This window comes from Neophocaena asiaeorientalis, unplaced genomic scaffold, assembly GCF_003031525.2.
Source record: "Neophocaena asiaeorientalis asiaeorientalis breed wild unplaced genomic scaffold, Neophocaena_asiaeorientalis_V1.1 scaffold1217, whole genome shotgun sequence".
NCBI lineage: Eukaryota > Metazoa > Chordata > Mammalia > Artiodactyla > Phocoenidae > Neophocaena > Neophocaena asiaeorientalis.
In genome coordinates, this window is record NW_020172265.1 from 242,118 (window position 1) to 259,802 (window position 17,685).

The window sequence follows — 17,685 nt, forward strand, 5'->3', positions numbered from 1 at the left end:
CAATTACTGTAAAAGTGCAACATACCAATATATCTAAGATTCTCAAATATCTACACACTAGGATAGGGTAAAGCAGATTAAAAATTGTGCATGTTCGCAACATTATAAACTGACAACACTTAGAAATGCATGCACAGCACACAATTTTCCATTAAAGTTACATTCTGTCCTATTCAGATCAGAGTGTACATGTATATTTCACATGTGGATATTTCCCACACACACCTAGGTAATGCTTTTTGTACCTATGTACAAACTATTTTTAGAGACTTCATCTAATCTGGGCAGCCTTCCTACTTGCCCTCAAAGCCCCTTCACTGCCTTCACTAATTCCAGCCTCTGTGCTATTTCTCTATCTCATCACATTTCACACCCTGAACTGCCATTTGTTTATATATCATCCTCCCTTACTAGAATTTGAGTCCCTTCAGTAGTTCAATCCTTTGTACCTAGAAGACAGTAGGCACTCAATAAATATCTGCTGAATGACTGTTGAATAAAAAGCTATGTGCTGATTTCCAACCATAAGAGATAATAAAGGAAATCTCCCACGAAACTGAAGGCAGTTCACCAATGGAGGTGGTGTAACACGGTGGTAAAGTTAACTGCTCTGGGGTCCATCTGGGCACCAGTAAGCCACAGACTTGCTCTGTGATCTTAAGTAAAGACTCCACCAAGCTACACTTCACCCATCTCCGCATCCACACATCCTAAGACAACTGTACCTATCCCCCTGGGTGCTGTGAGAACTGTTACCACATGTAAACGCTCAGCATGCGCCCGATACTGTGAACACTCAGTAAATGAAGTCTCACGGCGGTGGCAGTGGTGCTGATTACAGGTCAGCCTTTACAGAAGAGCACACAACTATGAGGCATTTGGGAGGAAAAAAAATGCTCCCAAAGAGACATATAGGAATATACATGTTCAGTATTAATTACTGTTCTTGTCCTGAACAATTTTACTTTCGTTCTCACAATTGTTACTGAAAGGTTTCAGCGGAAATGAAGAAAACATACTTGTATTTGTTTGAGCATCAACTACACACCAAGCACTTACCAGGACCTTTCATTAAATTTAATTGTGTGTAATCCCCTCCATTTTCATCATCTCCACAAAAAATGGAAACACTTCCTATGCCTCTTCAGCAAGTGACAAAACCGGGCCCAAGAAATGCACAGATAAACTACAGTTCCTCCCACCATACCTCCAAGGGGTTAAGACATTCTTCTTCCACTTCAGAAAATCACTGACACACTCTAAGATAGCCATAAACTAGTGATCTATTCCATGGAATGGAGATAATGTAACACTTTAAATCTTAATTCAATCAAAGACTCCTTTATGAAAGTAGAGACAGACCATAAATCATGAGAGAAGTTATTTCTTAAACCTAAGAATATAATATAACAAAGTATATTAACATGTGAGACATCATACAACTCTACAGTAAACTAACCATTAAGTCATAGTGTAGAAATTCCTAAAGGGCACACTTACCTTGTGTTCGATGGGATCGAATAATACTCATGGAGCTAATCCAATCTGGAGAGATCTTTGATACTAAGGAGTACAACACCTCAAGGCTGGTGGCATCCACCACGAGGATTTCAGGATAATGGCCATGGCACAGAAGCCTTCCTTCTCTCTGATTTCCAACAGAGAACTGGTAGAACTAAAAGGAAGAAGATTTTTAAATGTTCTTTACTTGAGACACTTGATTCACATGGATTCACCAAGCTTATTATGATGCTCAATTTCTCCAGTAATATTTCCAGACATGTACTATATGGTATATATTACATGCGTCTACATATACACATGTCTACACATGTGCAGACATCAAGTTACATTAATATTTCTAAATATCTAACAAAATTATTTTCTTCCTAATATCTTATCTTCCTTTTTGAACTATTTTGGAGCAGAATTCATGATAATTCTTTTTTGTCCTCCTGTAGCATCTAAAACAGACTTGTTGAATGAATTAATAAAACACCTGAATAAAATCAGCTTCACAAATCAAAGCAAAAGTGTAGCTATGTGGGTCACAAAAATAATATGAGTTCGAGATGAATGAGAATCAGTGAGTATAGGTTTATAATTACTAGTTATGACCAAATAAAATTTAGAAGCAAGTAAATTCTGAGTAATCTAAGTGTGTTATTTTAGATTAGAGTGTGAAACAACCGTTATAAACCATTCTCATAGGGCACATTTATACTTCATGAAAGAAAAATAGAGGAAGAACCAGTACAATGGTGTTACTCATGCCAAGAATAGCTCAAAAGGATAAGATGAGTTTCCATCAAGCAAAGAGCAGAGAAAGAATGACTCTAAGACCAACAACTTATCAAAGGTTCTGAATTCCCTTAGCCTCAAAAAAAAAAAAAAAAAGTGACTCTCTTAGTGGAATGATTCTCCTAGAGGATTTTTAGAAGGCAGACTACAACTTTTCAAGGGATTGGACCTTACATAAATCACATGAAGGCAAGCTAGACACCGCACAAGGGGCAATGCTGTAACCACTCCACAACTGGGGAGATAAGTAAGAAACCCAGGTCCAGTCTGCTCCCACACTCATCCACCCACTGCTCAGAGCTCAACGTTGCATGTGAAGGAAGACGATCTTTTCTCAACTATGAAGTCCCCTGCACAAGGAGCACAACTTCTTAAACATGAGCACTGAGCACGGAGCACATTAACTAAGTGCAAGGTAGCACCACTAAACCTCAGAGAGGGGTCTAATAAAATGTAGACTATCATAGGGGGGACCTCTAGATCTCAGGTTGATCCATAACACACGATCTGGGCTCCCAGGGACTGCCAGGCTCTCGCATGCATATAATAATGTGACCATAGGTAGCCTTGACCCACAGAAGGGGAGGATGTGTGAAGGAGAAAGGGATGGGTGCACGTAAGCAAACTTTGTCAGTGCTCACTCAGCACCAGCCAGGAAAGTCATGTGCACTGCAGTCACTAGAGAAGAGCTCTGTCCTGAGGGCAGGGATATTTTATTAGATATGCCTGACTAAATGCCTCTCACTTTTGCTTGAAAGTTATATTCTCAAACCATCTTCCGAACACTGATTTAGCTTCCAAGACATTTTGATATGGGCAAGAAAGGTGTCCCTAATGGAGAAACAGGTTTTCCAAATATTAAAAAGTGATGCCCCCATGTGATAATTTAATAAGTTGGCACTTCCTTATGGTTTCAGTGAGTGCCAATGCCATCAACGTTCATCATTTCTACATATAAGAACAACCTGGGGACTTCCCTGGTGGCACAGTGGTTAAGAATCTGCCTGCCAATGCAGGGGACACAGGTTCAAGCCCTGGTCCAGGAATATCCCACATGCCACGGAGCAACTAAGCCCGTGCGCCACAACTACTGAGCCTGCGCTCTAGAGTCCACGAGCCACAGCTACTGAGCCCACGTGCCACTACTGAGCCCACGCGCCTAGAGCCTGTGCTCTGCAACAAGAGAAGCCACTGCCATGAGAAGCCCGCGCACTGGAACGAAGAGTAGCCCCCGCTCGCCGCAACTAGAGAAAACCCGCGCGCAGCAATGAAGACCCAACGCAGCCAAAAAGAAAGAAAGAAATAAACAAAATTTTTTTAAAAACCTGCTTCTGAACCTGAGAGGGTGAGGATCACCCAGGAAACACCTGTCACACACATTAGTAAATGCCAGAAAGCATCTTCTACTTAGAGATGGTTGCCAATCTAAATACAGAAGACCTAATACAGGATCTGATAAAGAGCAGGCACTGAAAATATATTGAATAAAGATAATTTTTCCTAAAACATAAACCAAAAGTTTTTAAATCATAAAATTATACAACAGTTAAAATATTTATATCCAATGAGTTTGATACTTATATATAATTTTCCAATTAAATTATTTATAAAGTCAATGAATCTAAATGATTTTATCATCCCTTTTCTCTTTATAAATCTTGATGATTCTTCATATGATAAAAAATAAATACTACAGGCCCTTTAAATAAAAAGTATATGCCGTAACAGCATTGAAGAAGCAATTTTTAAAAGGACTTTGCCAGGGTAATAAGTAGTCACTAAAGATTTATATCACACTAACCATCTGTGAAAATTTTCCTTTGCTTGTCTAACTTGTGTTAGCACAGAAGGTCTTCTTTCTCAACAAATGATTTTACTTGTTTTAAGGGAGGCAGTATGATATAACAGAAAGAACACAGTCCCTAGAGTCAGATAAAGCTGATTTGGGATCCTAGTGCCAGGAATGACTCACTGTGAGACTGGGGCAAGTCATTTAATCACTCCGGCTATCAGCTTCCTTATACATAAAAGGATATACTCCTACCTAATTGGTAAGGATGTGGGGAGGCCTAAATGAGAAACCATACAAGAAACACCTATATAATATTTGCTATAAATGTGAGTTCTCTTCTTTTCCCTCTTCTTCCCGATTGAGAACATAAATCACATTTTTCTATATACATTGTAATTTCCCAACACTCAACACAGTAAATGATGAGTAATTTGAAGCACAAAGAATTTGACAGTTATGAAAGAATAAGGAAGAATACCAGGAATGTAAGTGAGAAGCTATAAATTCCTGGGCAAATTCCTGTGTCAGCCAGGCATATGAAATGGTCCTTTCTTTTGCAGAGTTGTGAAGTCAAAACACGAACTCAAGAGCCAACTGCACAAGCAAGGAAAAGGGTATCATCCCCAAAATGGACTGTGTCAATCATGAGTGCAATCACCAAGGCTTTAGCAAGAGAGAATTCCATTATTTAGGATCTAGAACACTTACCCAACCAGTAAAAGGGCTCTCACCTGGGTAACCAGGACAGAGAGAGCAGAAGCAGCAGCGACAACGGCTTACCTTACATCTTTCAACATTAGTCTCCTCGTCTTTGTTTTCCTCCCCCACTACACTGTCTTATGAAAAATACTTTTGCTACTCTAATTCTAGTCTTCCTGTCCTATTACCCATCCCCACCCACTTCTCATATAAAAACCGTCTTTTCAATTGTACACCTATAACAAATTGTGCTGACTTGGCCAGTTACAGAAAGTGATACTAACCTGTATGCCAGTGTGTGTGCAAGCTAATTTTGTAACTTCAATACATCTGCCGTCATTCACGTCCCAGAGGCACATCTCTCTATAAAATAAGGTAACAGCTGACTTTAAATCTGAGTTTTGGAAGCACTGTTCAACTTTGTCACAGTGGTTTAAAATTAATCTTCCATTAAAACTGACATATTTCTGAAAAAGTATTGACAGTATATAGTCATTATTGCTGTTCATCAAAAATTCTGGTCCTCCCACCCACCGTCCTAAACTCCCCTCCAACCTAACCACCCCCACCTTGATCCACATTCTTTCTGGGCACCTGGGAGGACTGCACCTCCTGGCTCCCTTTTAGTTGGTGGAGTCTTCTGAGTAGTTCTGACCAGAACTGATATGAGACCCTCCAGAACTCTCCTCCTCTGCCTCTATACCAGATAGCGGCGGTTCCTTCACCCTCAGCCTCAAAGTAAGGAGAATTATGAAGCAGAGCACAGCCCTAAGTGATATATGAAGGGCAAGTGGCAAAAACTAGAAATAAACTTTTAATTTAAACCACTGCAATTTTCCATCGGTCATCAACCTACTAGAAAACTCAGCACTGCAAAAAGCAAAACTTAAGGTCAACTGCATTCCAAATCTTTGCAAATTAAATATAATATTCCAGTTTTAATTCCATATTTATGGCAGAAGTTTTATTGCATGCATACCAAAAGAAAAAAGCTTTATCTCACACTAAAGATACAACATTTGAAATTAGAAATGTCAATATGCCTTGTATTTTAAAGAAATAAATTTAAGATTTATTTAACAGAAGACAACATTAATAAAATGTAATGATCCTGATATTAGGGTATTCTTTAAGATGTCTTTTCCTATATCTCATATGGTATAAATTTTTCAAAGGAAATTCATCCGATCTATTTAGAATATTCACTCTAATATGAATTATCCTTTAATTGGACAAAAGGTACTATATTTTCACCTGCTGCTGCCTTTCAGTGATACAAGGTTCTTTTTAAATTCATAAATTATGAGGAGTAGAAGGGACAAGTTCTTAAATAATTCTCTTCCAGTTCCCCAACTCCCTTCAATAACATATTGTGTAAATATACAATTTTCTAAACACTCTAAGTTTCTTCTTTTAATTCCCCACACTCTAGACCCTACAAATACCGTTCAATGACTTACATCTCTAAAAGCAAGCTCTATTCTGAGCCTTAGGAATACATGTAGCCATATTAGTGCATTAATGTACATCAATATAACTGTTTAAACTTTTGCGTGGCTTCGTCTTCCAAATTTATGCTAGCCTAGCATCACTGAGGTTTTTTAAAACTCTCAGAGTTGTCGGCCAATTCAGCAAAAATGCCTTGGGGATTAATGATCATTCTTTAAATTTTATGGTATTCTGAGTTTCTCAAAAGCAAGGCAAAAACATAATCATAAATTACAATAAAACACAAAGTATTATAAAAATCATTAATAAAGATAAAATTCATTTTGAAAACCATATTTCAAATATCTTTATGTTGAAACAACTGAGGCATTTATTTAAAAGACACCCCCAAAGGAAAAAAAAAAATTCCTACTTACTAATACAGTGGTACTATTTGCAATACAGACTTAGGAGGAGAAAAGTGAATAAGAAAATACATACCCACTCTCGGATGCACTCACGATATACTGTTTGTCACTAGAAGCACAAGCTTTAGATAAACAGGTGATTGAAGCTGTGTGACCAAACAACAGTGCTCGAGGATTAACCTAGAAATACACAAACATGTTGATATTAGTACCAAATTTTTTAAGTAATCATTTTTAGGAATCCTGTTAAATATTCAGTACAATATACAGATACAGATTTGAGAAGAACTGCTCAGAACATCAAAAACTAAGAGCTGCAAAACACTGACGCCCACCAATTTAATGCACACAATCATCCCACCACGTAGTTCTAAAGTCAAAAGTGGAAAACCAAGAGGTGACATGACTTGCCCAATATCACGCAGAGAATGATGGAACCAGGATCTAAAGCAGGGCAGTGTTTGGCACTAAGCTCCAATACACTGAGAAATCAGGTTAAGAATGTGTATTAGTATACAAAGTAATTTAACCTCACCTATTTTTTAAATAATACTTTGCATGATTTGAAAGTACATTTAGAGTCTCTAGACTGACATCCCCAAACACAGAAAATAGAGAACAGGTACCCTACCAAAAGCTGATATCAATGTTGACTATCAGGAACCAGACTGACCTTCACAGCCTAACGATTTAGTGCCATAGTGCCTTATGAAAGGACGGCTTAATACCCACTATTCTAAAATAGTCTAGCAATCAGCCCCCAAATTCATCTGCTCTATACCAAACTGCATGCTATCATTTCAGGTTACTTCAAGGCCTTATGTAATTTCAGGATATCTTTCTTAAACATTTAATACATACAAATAATATTTGTAACACATGTACAAGACATAAAAAAAATACATAATCACATACTCAATACCCAGTTTAAAAAAACAGAATATGATTAATACCTTTAAAGCCCCTTTCATGATATCCATTTTGCAAAGAATCAAAATCACTTTAGCCTTATTTTGCATAATTATAATTAAAAGAAAAATACAATCATTGTTTATGGTTAGAACAGGCCTAGAATGTTTTCTCATACATCCAAAATTTTCTCATACATCCAACCCCATTTCTATACAGAGACTCTGTGTTCCTCCACTGGAAAAAAAAAAAAATGCTCTTGGCCAATTCTTTAATTTCTCCGAAGAAAATCAAATTTACCAATTGTTAGTTTTATTTTCAATGTACATGGCTTTGCTAGAAAATCCCATTTTCAGTCATAATACAGTAACTAGAACTGACTGTACTCCCACCAAAATCTAGATAAATGAATAAAAATAATTGAATGAAGTATAAAAATCACATAATCATCTCAATAGAGACAATAAAAGCATTTGACAAAACTCAATATCCTTTCACGATTAAAAACTCTCAACAAATTGGGTATAGAGGGAATGTACCCCAACATAATAAAGGCCATATACAGCAAGCCCACAGATAACATCATATTCAACAGTAAAAAGCTAACAGCCTTTTCTCTAAGATCAAGAACAAGACAAAGATAGCTACTCTTGACATTTCTAATCAACATAATACTGGAATTCTTAGCCAGAGCAGTTGGGCAAAAAACTAAACAAACAAAGCATCCAAATTGAAAAGGAAGAAGTAAAATTGTCTCTGTTGTAGGTGACATGATCTTATATGTAGAAAATCCTAAAGACTCCAACCAAAAGACTGTTAGAACTAATGAACGAATTCAGAAAAGTTGCATGATACAAAATAAGCACACAAAAATCAGTTGTTTCTATAACAACAAGATATCTGACAGAGAAATTAAGAAAGCAATCCCACTTACAATAGCATCAAAGAGAATAAATTACTTAGAAATAAATTTAACCAAGAAGGTGAAACACCTGTATTCTGAAAATTATAAGACACTAATGAAAGAAGTGGAAGAAGAAATAAATAACGTGGGAAAGATATCCCACGTTCTTGGGTTGGAAGAATTCATGTTATTAAAAGGTCCATACTACCCAAAGCAATCTACAGAGTGAATGCAATCCTATCAAAATTCCAATGGTGTTTTTCAGAAATAGAAAAAACCATGATAAAATTTGTGTGGAACCATAAAAGACACCAAATAGCCAAAGCAATTTTGAGAAAGAACAAAGTTGGAGGCTTCACACAGCAAGTATTAATATAACTGGAGGAAAAATAAAAATATGGCATATTGTTATATTTATACCTTTTATCTGTATCTCACCATATCCCATAAAAATTTATGTCATAGTTATTAACTAATAAACATTTCACACATAATCAGTACAAAGATAATCTGTTCAACATATTCAAAAAACCATCCATCATCAAAGACCACAGTTCAAAAGTGACAGTTATCAGTGGCAAGGTGTGATGTTTAGAATAAAATGATATGATGTGTCAGTTCTTAAGAGTAAACACTAACATCAATGTTCCAATCTGGAACTTTGAGGCTACTAGTTCTATAGTCAGCCAACAATCAGCACTCCTTTTGTTTCCCCCTTTAGCAATTTTTTCTTTCTACTACCTGAGATGCTACAATTACTTTCATTAACTAAATCCTTACTATGTACAAGCACTGTGATAATTGCTTAATACACATTCCTTCATAGAATCCTTACCACAACCTTGTGTAGTTGATCCTATTTGAAAAATGGCAAGACTTAGGCATCAAATGGTTAAAAATTGCCAAAAGTCACACAGCTAGACACTACAGTAGCCAAGATTGAAGCCAACTTCACCCACCTGCAACATCTGAGCTCTTACCACAATGTTTCACTTCGTTCATTAATGCCATGTATTACACTATTCTTTGCAATTACAGTTTAATTCTCTGCAATTACAGCTTTATAGGTAGTCGAAGCATTAAAACACTGTACTGTAGACAATACCTGCATTAACAGGTTCCCTCCTTTACTCTTACCACCATCTGTCTAGGTACTCACTAAACTACTGCTTCTGCAATATCTCTCAGATATTTTAGTGCCACCATGTTAGGCCAGGCTGCCCTTTCCCACAGGTAAAAGGAGACCAAGATATGCAAGACAAAAGTTCTAGCTACAGTTCTGAATCCTTTCCTAACAAAAGAAGGGAAGACACCATGACCTCAAGAGAAGGTATTTTGTGCCCACCACTCTGTATGTTATATGACTTATTGGTCCTTCATAGGCATAAATGACTGCTATAAAGTGCATTAATAAGGCCCTCTATATGAATCAAAAGACAATAACCAAGCCACTTTTTATTCAGCCTTCTTTTCCTCTGGGTAAACAGTCCAATTCTCTTAATATCTTTCAAAGGATGTATTTCTCTCCTAGTCAGTCTCCTCTCCCCCTTTAATCCCTCTCACTTGAATTTAAATAAATATAACATTCTAGTGAAATCCATGCAAAAAATTCAGTAAAAGAATGGTTTCTAAGATCTTACAAGTAAATCTTATTGCTTGTAATAACTCCAATAAAATGTGGTGGGATTTTGTTCTCCTCATCACTACACTGCTGATTCCTATTTAGTTTGCTATCAATCCTGAAGGCATATCACGTTCTACAACACTCATTTCCAGTCACTTTCCAAACTGTAACCCTAGCCTTGACATGTCATCCAAGGGTGTGGATCATTTTTTCAGTTCTAGCAATTCCATGCCTAGGTGAATACCTAAGAGCAACGAAAACATATGTCCACACAAAAACTCACACACAAATGTTCAAAGCAGCATTATTCACTATGGTCAAAAAGTAAAAACAATCTAAATGCCCATCAACTGATCAACAGACAAATAAAATGCAGTACACCTATACAATGGAGTATCATTTGGCCACTAAAAGAAATGAAATATTGATACATGCTACAACATGGATGAACCTTGAAAATACTATGCTAAGTGAAAAAAGCCAATCACAGAAGATCACATACTAAATGATTCTATTTACATAAAGTGTCCAGAATAGGCAGATCTATAGAGACAGGAAATAGATTTGTGGTTGCCCAGGGGACATGGGGGTATATTGGGCGTAACTGCTACAAAGTACAAGGTTTGCTTCCAAGGTGATGAAAATGTTCTAAAATTGACTGTGGTAATGCCTGCACAACTCTGTGAACAGGGTAAAGAAACATTAAATTGTACACTTTAAAGAGTATATTGTATGGCGTGTAAATTTTATCTCAATAAGGCTGTTAAAAAAAAATGTTTAGTTAAAAAAATCAACTTTCTTGCCTCTACATTTCATGCCAGCTACCGCCCCATTTTCTCTGTTCCCCCTTACAGAAAAATTCCTGGGGAGAGTTGTCAGAGATTGGAGGTTAAAATATGGAAAAAGACAGTCTCTCCACAGAGAGCCAGCGCCCAGAAGCAGAGCACACTGAGCATTCCACACCAGTAAAGGACGGCAAAAAATACATAGTGACTTTTAAAATAAATATGACAAAATTTACAAACAGTTTTACAAAAAGTTTTGCTCTCTTCAAGACATTGACCTTAGAAGGTATAAATATGCTCCAAATTGTTTTTTAATATCTTTTTTGGAAACCTCCTTCAATATGGTTAGAAATTTTCTGAAAAATGTTAAATGTAACATATTAAGCCAGGTAGGATAGATATTATAGTTGAAAATCAAGCCAAAAGCCAGCAGAAGTCAACTCTGATGAATCATGTAAATAATCATTCTGAATACCAATTTTAGTCAAAATATATCTCACAGAAGATATATTATGAGGTCAAATTATTCTGGAACTGTGTTATTTTTTGTTAAGTAGTTTATTATATGTGAAAAGTACAATAGGCACTTCAAACACTCACTTCCAAGTCTACTGAAAGGTCCCAGAGACATATTTGCCCATCATGGCATCCAGTCACGACCGTGGCCCCATCATCTGTTAAGAGTACTGCTGAGATGCAGTGGGTTGGTGCTTTGCGACCCCAAAGAACGATGGGTAGAACAAGGCTGTTTCCTGCCATTGTGCTTTCAAACCTGGAAATGTTATAAGAATAATGTCAAATGTTATATTTCCTTCTAAAACATATTACACATTTTTCTTATGAAGCCAACTTGAACTTCCTAAGTGCCAAGAATTCCACTAAACATTATATATATAAATAAAACAGACACATACATAAAAGTATATAAAATCTAATTAAAATCTCAATTAATCCTCACAACAAATCACATGGTAAGTACTATTAGCGCTCTTCCTTCACATGTAAAGACAGTGAGTCATAAAGAGTTGCAAAGTGAAAGTGGAAGAAATGGAACCCCAGTCAAGACCCAGGCAGCCTGACTTAGAACCCGGGGTCTTACTCACTCTGCTCTGCTACCAAGGCAAGTGAGGTCTCCAAATCTTGTTAAGTCTCCAAACCAATGATAGTTAGCAATGTCCAAGAAAAACTGAGAGTTTTTGACAGTGTCCTAAACATTAAAAAGAATACTGCCCACTGAGAAACTCATTCACCGTATTTAGTACAAACCTATTATGTCTCAAAGTCACGAATGTCTTTTATTCTAAACTCTGAAACCTGAGGGATAAAGAACTTTAAACTCATTTCTGAATAATAAACATTTAGTTGTGGTAAAGGTGTTTAAATCTGAGATGAACGATCAATTAAGCAGTGTACATTAGAGGACCCTGTTTGTCGCACAAATACAATGAATTATTCCTTCATATGACAAAATTAAGAGCTAGTTAGTGAAACAACTAGATTTAGGTGTTACGAACTGTGTGATTACAGACTTAAGTACTAGTTCAGAGAAGTTCAAGAGACACGAAAACTGGCATAATCAGAGAAGGCTCCATATAAGACAGAGACTCTGCCACACTTTTTGAGACACGAGGAGTCACTCATAGGCTTGGGTTCCACGTGGCAACAAAAGATATACGTATAATGTAGACTCTTTAGAACGCTAAGATTGTCCTAAGAAATTTTCAGAGACACTTAAAGGAGTAACCACTTTCTATGAAAGAAACTAGTTTAATACCCATGGTCCTACTGCTGGTTGCTTTTAGCAAAAGTCTTTTCTTTAATCCACTACTTACACTCTTTAAACAAATAAATAAAACTAAAACTAAAATCCCTTTCCCTGGAAAGAAAATTAGGCAAGTAAAAAATTATGAATGATGTTAACCAAAAGCAGTCTATGTATATTACATCTTTTATTTTTTGTTAGAATTCATGGCTTTCATCAATTTGCCTCCCCCAAAACTTCATCTGTTTGCTACAGGTAAAAGTTGTTTGCTACAACCTGGGAAAAATTCCAAGTTCCCTTCCTATTTATAAAACCATTTATGTATCATGTTCAGCGGTTCATAGACTACTATGACATTAACAATTCTTTCCATATTCCTATTTAATATCAGAAAATGAAACAAAGCACTGAGCCAACTTTAACAAATTTGGTACAGCATGTTCCTGGCTGAATAACGTATCCAACAGTGACTTTCTCAAAAAGAGAATCTGGAAGGAGTTCATTCTTCCATGGTGACAGCATTCATTTTTAAGCTATATCACCAAAGATTTCTCTCAATTAAATAAGCTCACAGCATCTAACACAATATGGTGAGATCTGGAAAGAATATTTCTCTCGATATTTGAGCACTCGTATTCGATGCATACGCCTAGCTTGAAGAGAATGCAAATACACAGATTCAGCACTAAGGAATATGTGTGTGACAGGGAGATGTGTCTGTTCTGATGCAACAGGAAAGAAATTTCTGGTATTCAAGTGACAAGGAGCTCAAGGAAACCTGGAAGAAGAATACATTTCATAGCTCTTAAAACAAGTGAAAATAATCGCCCATAACATGATAAAGGTATTGGAAAACACAAGAAAACACATCCATCTCTAACTCAGCTTCTCCAGAAACTAAAACAAATCCACATTCTAACGAAAATCAGGAACTGACAGTCAATCAGAATCTGAGAAGAATTCTCATTAAGGGCAATTAAGAATCTTCATAAGGGAATACATTGTATTAGTTTCCTAAAAACTGCCCTGACCACAAACTGAGTGACTTAAAAAACAGAATTTGTTGTCTCATGGCTCTTGAGCTAGAAGTCTGAAAGTAGGTGGTGTCACAGTTAGTTCCTTTTGAGGGTTGTGAAGGGAAAGATCTGATCCACGCCTCTCTCCTTGGCTGGTAGAAGGCCAACTTCATGCTCACATGGTGTTCTCCTATGTACACATCTCTCCCTTTTTTTATAAGGACACAGTCATGTTGGGTTAGGGCCCACCCCGATGACCTCATTTAACTTGATGACCTTTATAAAGACCTCCAAATAAGGGCACATTCTCAGGTACTAGAGGTTAAGACTTCAACATACGAATTTTAGGGGAACACAATTCAACTCATAGCAGGGACATGTCTTTTTAAAAGAACATAGCCTAGGGCTTCCCTGGTGGCGCAGTGGTTGAGAGTCCACCTACCGATGCAGGGCACACGGGGTCGTGCCCCGGGCCGGGAGGATCCCACGTGCCGCAGAGCGGCTGGGCCCGTGAGCCATGGCCACTGAGCCTGCGCGTCCGGAGCCTGGTCTCGTCAATGGGAGAAGCCACAGCAGTGAGAGGCCCGCGTACCGCAAAAAAATAAATAAAATAAAAGAACATAGCCTAAAATTAATTATCCAAAAAGCAATTCTCCCTTAGGAAATAATGTTACAGAACTTCACTATATCTTTTCCAGGGGATCATACTACATCAGCTTATCTGCTATTACAACTGCTTATTTGACGAATTAGGTAAGAAGTTCTGTCCAACCAAGGTGGGGGGGAGGGGGGGTCGAATTCAAAATTCACTGCTCTATATCCAAGGACATTAGGGATTCACTGGGATAAAAAAAAGAAAAAAAATCACATTTTTCTGGAAAAGGCCCAAATCAAAAGTGACTGAATAAATGATTAGTGCCATATAGTATTAACTGTAATAGAAACTCTGAAGAAAATTCTTACTAACTCTCCAAAATATTGTGTACGATATACTCATATTTTGTAACTAATACATTAAGGGGAAATATCACCTTTCAAATTTTAGAGTTATAAATAAATATGCTGTACGACTAGATGCTCCTAAAAACAGAAGAACACTAAGAACATTCAATTTTCATCTATGTTTGTATCAAATCTGACTTAAAATTATATTTAAGGATTGGCTATTAAATAAAACTGTTTTACTGAAAACGCTTTAGAGTCAAATAACAGAAGTTCTAGATTCTACCCCTCATTTTGCCACCAACCATGCAGGCTTTGAGCATATCATCTCATTTCTGAGGCTTGGTTTTCTCATCAAGAGGTAGTTATAAAATTAATTTTGAAGTCAAAGAAATCAAATCATAAAGAGCAGGGGTTTGAGAGAGAAAAAAATCAAGCCATCTCTTTTGGTTACCTTAATTTCATGTATTTCTATTTCACCTAATTGCACCTATTTCTCAGTTCTATACAGAAATAAAACCATACTTCAGTTAAAAACAACAAAAATAATAGTTGAAAAAACACTGAACTTACAGTCAGAAGAACTATATTCAAATCCTGACTCTTCTATGCAATCTTGAAAAAGTTACCCCTCCAGGTCTCAGCTTCCCCATCTGTAAAAGATGGACGATAATACCCTCCTTTCAGAAAGCTGTCATAAAGGTTAAGAGAGATCATATATGTAATGCAACTAGTAAAATATCCATCACATGGCAGATGATCAGCAACTATTAATTTTTTTAAAACACAGATTTTGCTATTCTTCACATGCTGCTTCCACATCTACTGATTTCTTTCAGCACTGTAGCTTAACATTTAATAAAGTTGTACCTTTTCAAGAGGTTACTATCTTTCACTGACTTTTTGACACAATATAAAAGTACTACTACTGTATATGCCTGTCAAACAATTCTATCTGCAAATATGACAATTCAATTCTGCATGACTTTATTAGAAATAATACTACAAACTCCAATCCCAATACTAAGACAGCTTTCAAATTAAATTCTGATCTCATTTCCCAAGTTTCCATTCTGTGTCTATACCATGGAATTACAACAGGAGATAAAATAGACACATTGACCTACACGATGGGGCTTACACACATGCAAACAACTACCACAGAGTGTGATACAGGAGGAATCTCAAGACCTAATGGAGACACAAAAGATGGATATCCTAACCTATACTTCAGGAAGGGTTCTTGGAAGAAATGATGAGTGAGAATGAGTAGTAATTACCCAAGGAAGAGGCTCAAGGAATCACATATTCTAAGTCCCCAAGGTGACAGATCTCAGTTCTTTCTGGACAGTGAAAATAGCAGGGCTGGCATTCAGAGCACAAAGGCAGAATGAGACAAGAAACAACAAGCCCACATGCACCAAATCATAAGAACTTGGTAACCCACCTCAAGGAATTTGGAGTTTAACCTGATAGCAATGGAAAACAGGTCAACTGTTTCAAATCTGATTAGCTTTTCAGAAAGATCCCTCGAGCTACAATACAAAAGGGAGGGAGAAAACTCTGGGTCTGAAGACCAGTGGGGCTACTGCAGTACTGCTGGTACGAGAGACGGCGTCTAAATGTATCACAACTTCATTCCTATTTCTGGATTTCTCCGTCTCCCCTACTAGTCTTTAAGCTCCCTAAGAACAAGAGCCACATCGATGTATTTACCACCACATGATGTGGATGGAGCATAGTGTCTGCCATATGGGACGTCTTTAATAAATATATGATGAAGGGTAGCAGTGGTGAAAATGGTAATAATAAGATGAACATGAGAGCTATTTTAGATATACAATAGATAGGACTTGGTGTTCAACACACCAAATTGATAAAAACACAACACAGATTTCGATACAGGTTTTTTACACAAAGGTACTCCAAGAACAAAAGTAAAGGGAAAACAATTTAAAATACTAAACGCCCTCTATATAAAGAACAGGCACTATTATCATTATACTGATGCCCAGTGAAGTCATCAATAATTTCAGATTCTAATATGTGAGATAAATTATTATACACCTAAGCAGAATTTACAAATTTAGGTTTTGAGAAGTAAGAAGATACTACAAGGTTTCACAATGGTCTTGAGCAGGACCAGAGTTTAAAGAGACTTAATGGTCCCATAACTATATATCCATCTAAGCAGAGAAGCAGTATGCGAAGACTATTTGAGATAGTATACAGGAAAACCAAATGGGATGCTACTGCAATAAGCCTGGCTGCAGTGATAAGAACCTGGCTAAAATGATGAGAGTTTTGAAAGAAAAAGAAAATATAAGGCATTATAGAAGAACAGTAAATCATCGGGTTTGATGAAATATGTAAGGCGTGAGGCAAGAAAAAGACATGAATGACTATTACTGTTGCAACAAAAATAGAAATGAGGTTTTTCCTCTCCTGATAACCAGGAAAATAAAGGGAACAGTGAACAGGCTAGAGAAGAAACATAAACTGGCATGAGTTAATTAATCCTAGTTTTATTTTAACTGTTACTAATCTGTAGTGTCTATAGTTAGATTTGTCCTTCACAAAACTAACCAGTCACCCCTAATCCTGTGTAATTTAGGAAATTTACACCCTGCACCTGATATTTACTCTTTACTCTCCCTATAAACTCTTGTAGCAAATAACCCCTTGTAGCTGTTTGCATTTCAGAAAGGAGGTCATAATGTAGACCGATAACCCAGAGGCTAACGGACCCAATTACCAGGTTGCCTGACTCCAGCAATGACTGTTTTGAAATAATGCAAGAAAAAGAATGCAAGACCTTCACCATTTTGATCCTTATCACTCACTTCAGACTTCGAACTCCCCTATAAGAATCCCTGTAATTCCCCAGGAAGCGGGGGGCACAGTTCTTGAGGCACTAGCCTGCTATGCCTTCCCTTTGCCTGGCAAAGAAAATAAAAAGCCTCTCTATTTCTTATCTTCCATTTCTCTGTCTCCGTATTTTTATTCAGCATTGGTGCACAGGGAGCCAGATTTGGCAACATTACTTTCCAAGCAGAGTGATAAGAGAAAGTAAGCAAGCATGGGGGAACAATTGG

At 37.0% G+C, this 17,685-nt stretch overlaps 1 protein-coding gene across 1 annotated transcript in view; it reads right to left on the reverse strand.

Annotated features, from left to right (window-relative positions):
- WDR7 (WD repeat domain 7) overlaps positions 1 to 17,685 on the reverse strand; it is a gene marked incomplete at its 3' end in the record, with an annotated part of 264,187 nt that overhangs the window by 230,862 nt on the left and 15,640 nt on the right. Inside the window, exons 2-5 of the mRNA XM_024761840.1 lie at positions 11,471 to 11,642; positions 6,722 to 6,828; positions 5,077 to 5,155; positions 1,501 to 1,675 (exon numbers count right to left, since the gene is read on the reverse strand). Coding sequence (XP_024617608.1) covers positions 1,501 to 1,675; positions 5,077 to 5,155; positions 6,722 to 6,828; positions 11,471 to 11,629 — 520 coding nt within the window. The remainder of the gene's footprint in view (positions 1 to 1,500; positions 1,676 to 5,076; positions 5,156 to 6,721; positions 6,829 to 11,470; positions 11,643 to 17,685) is intronic.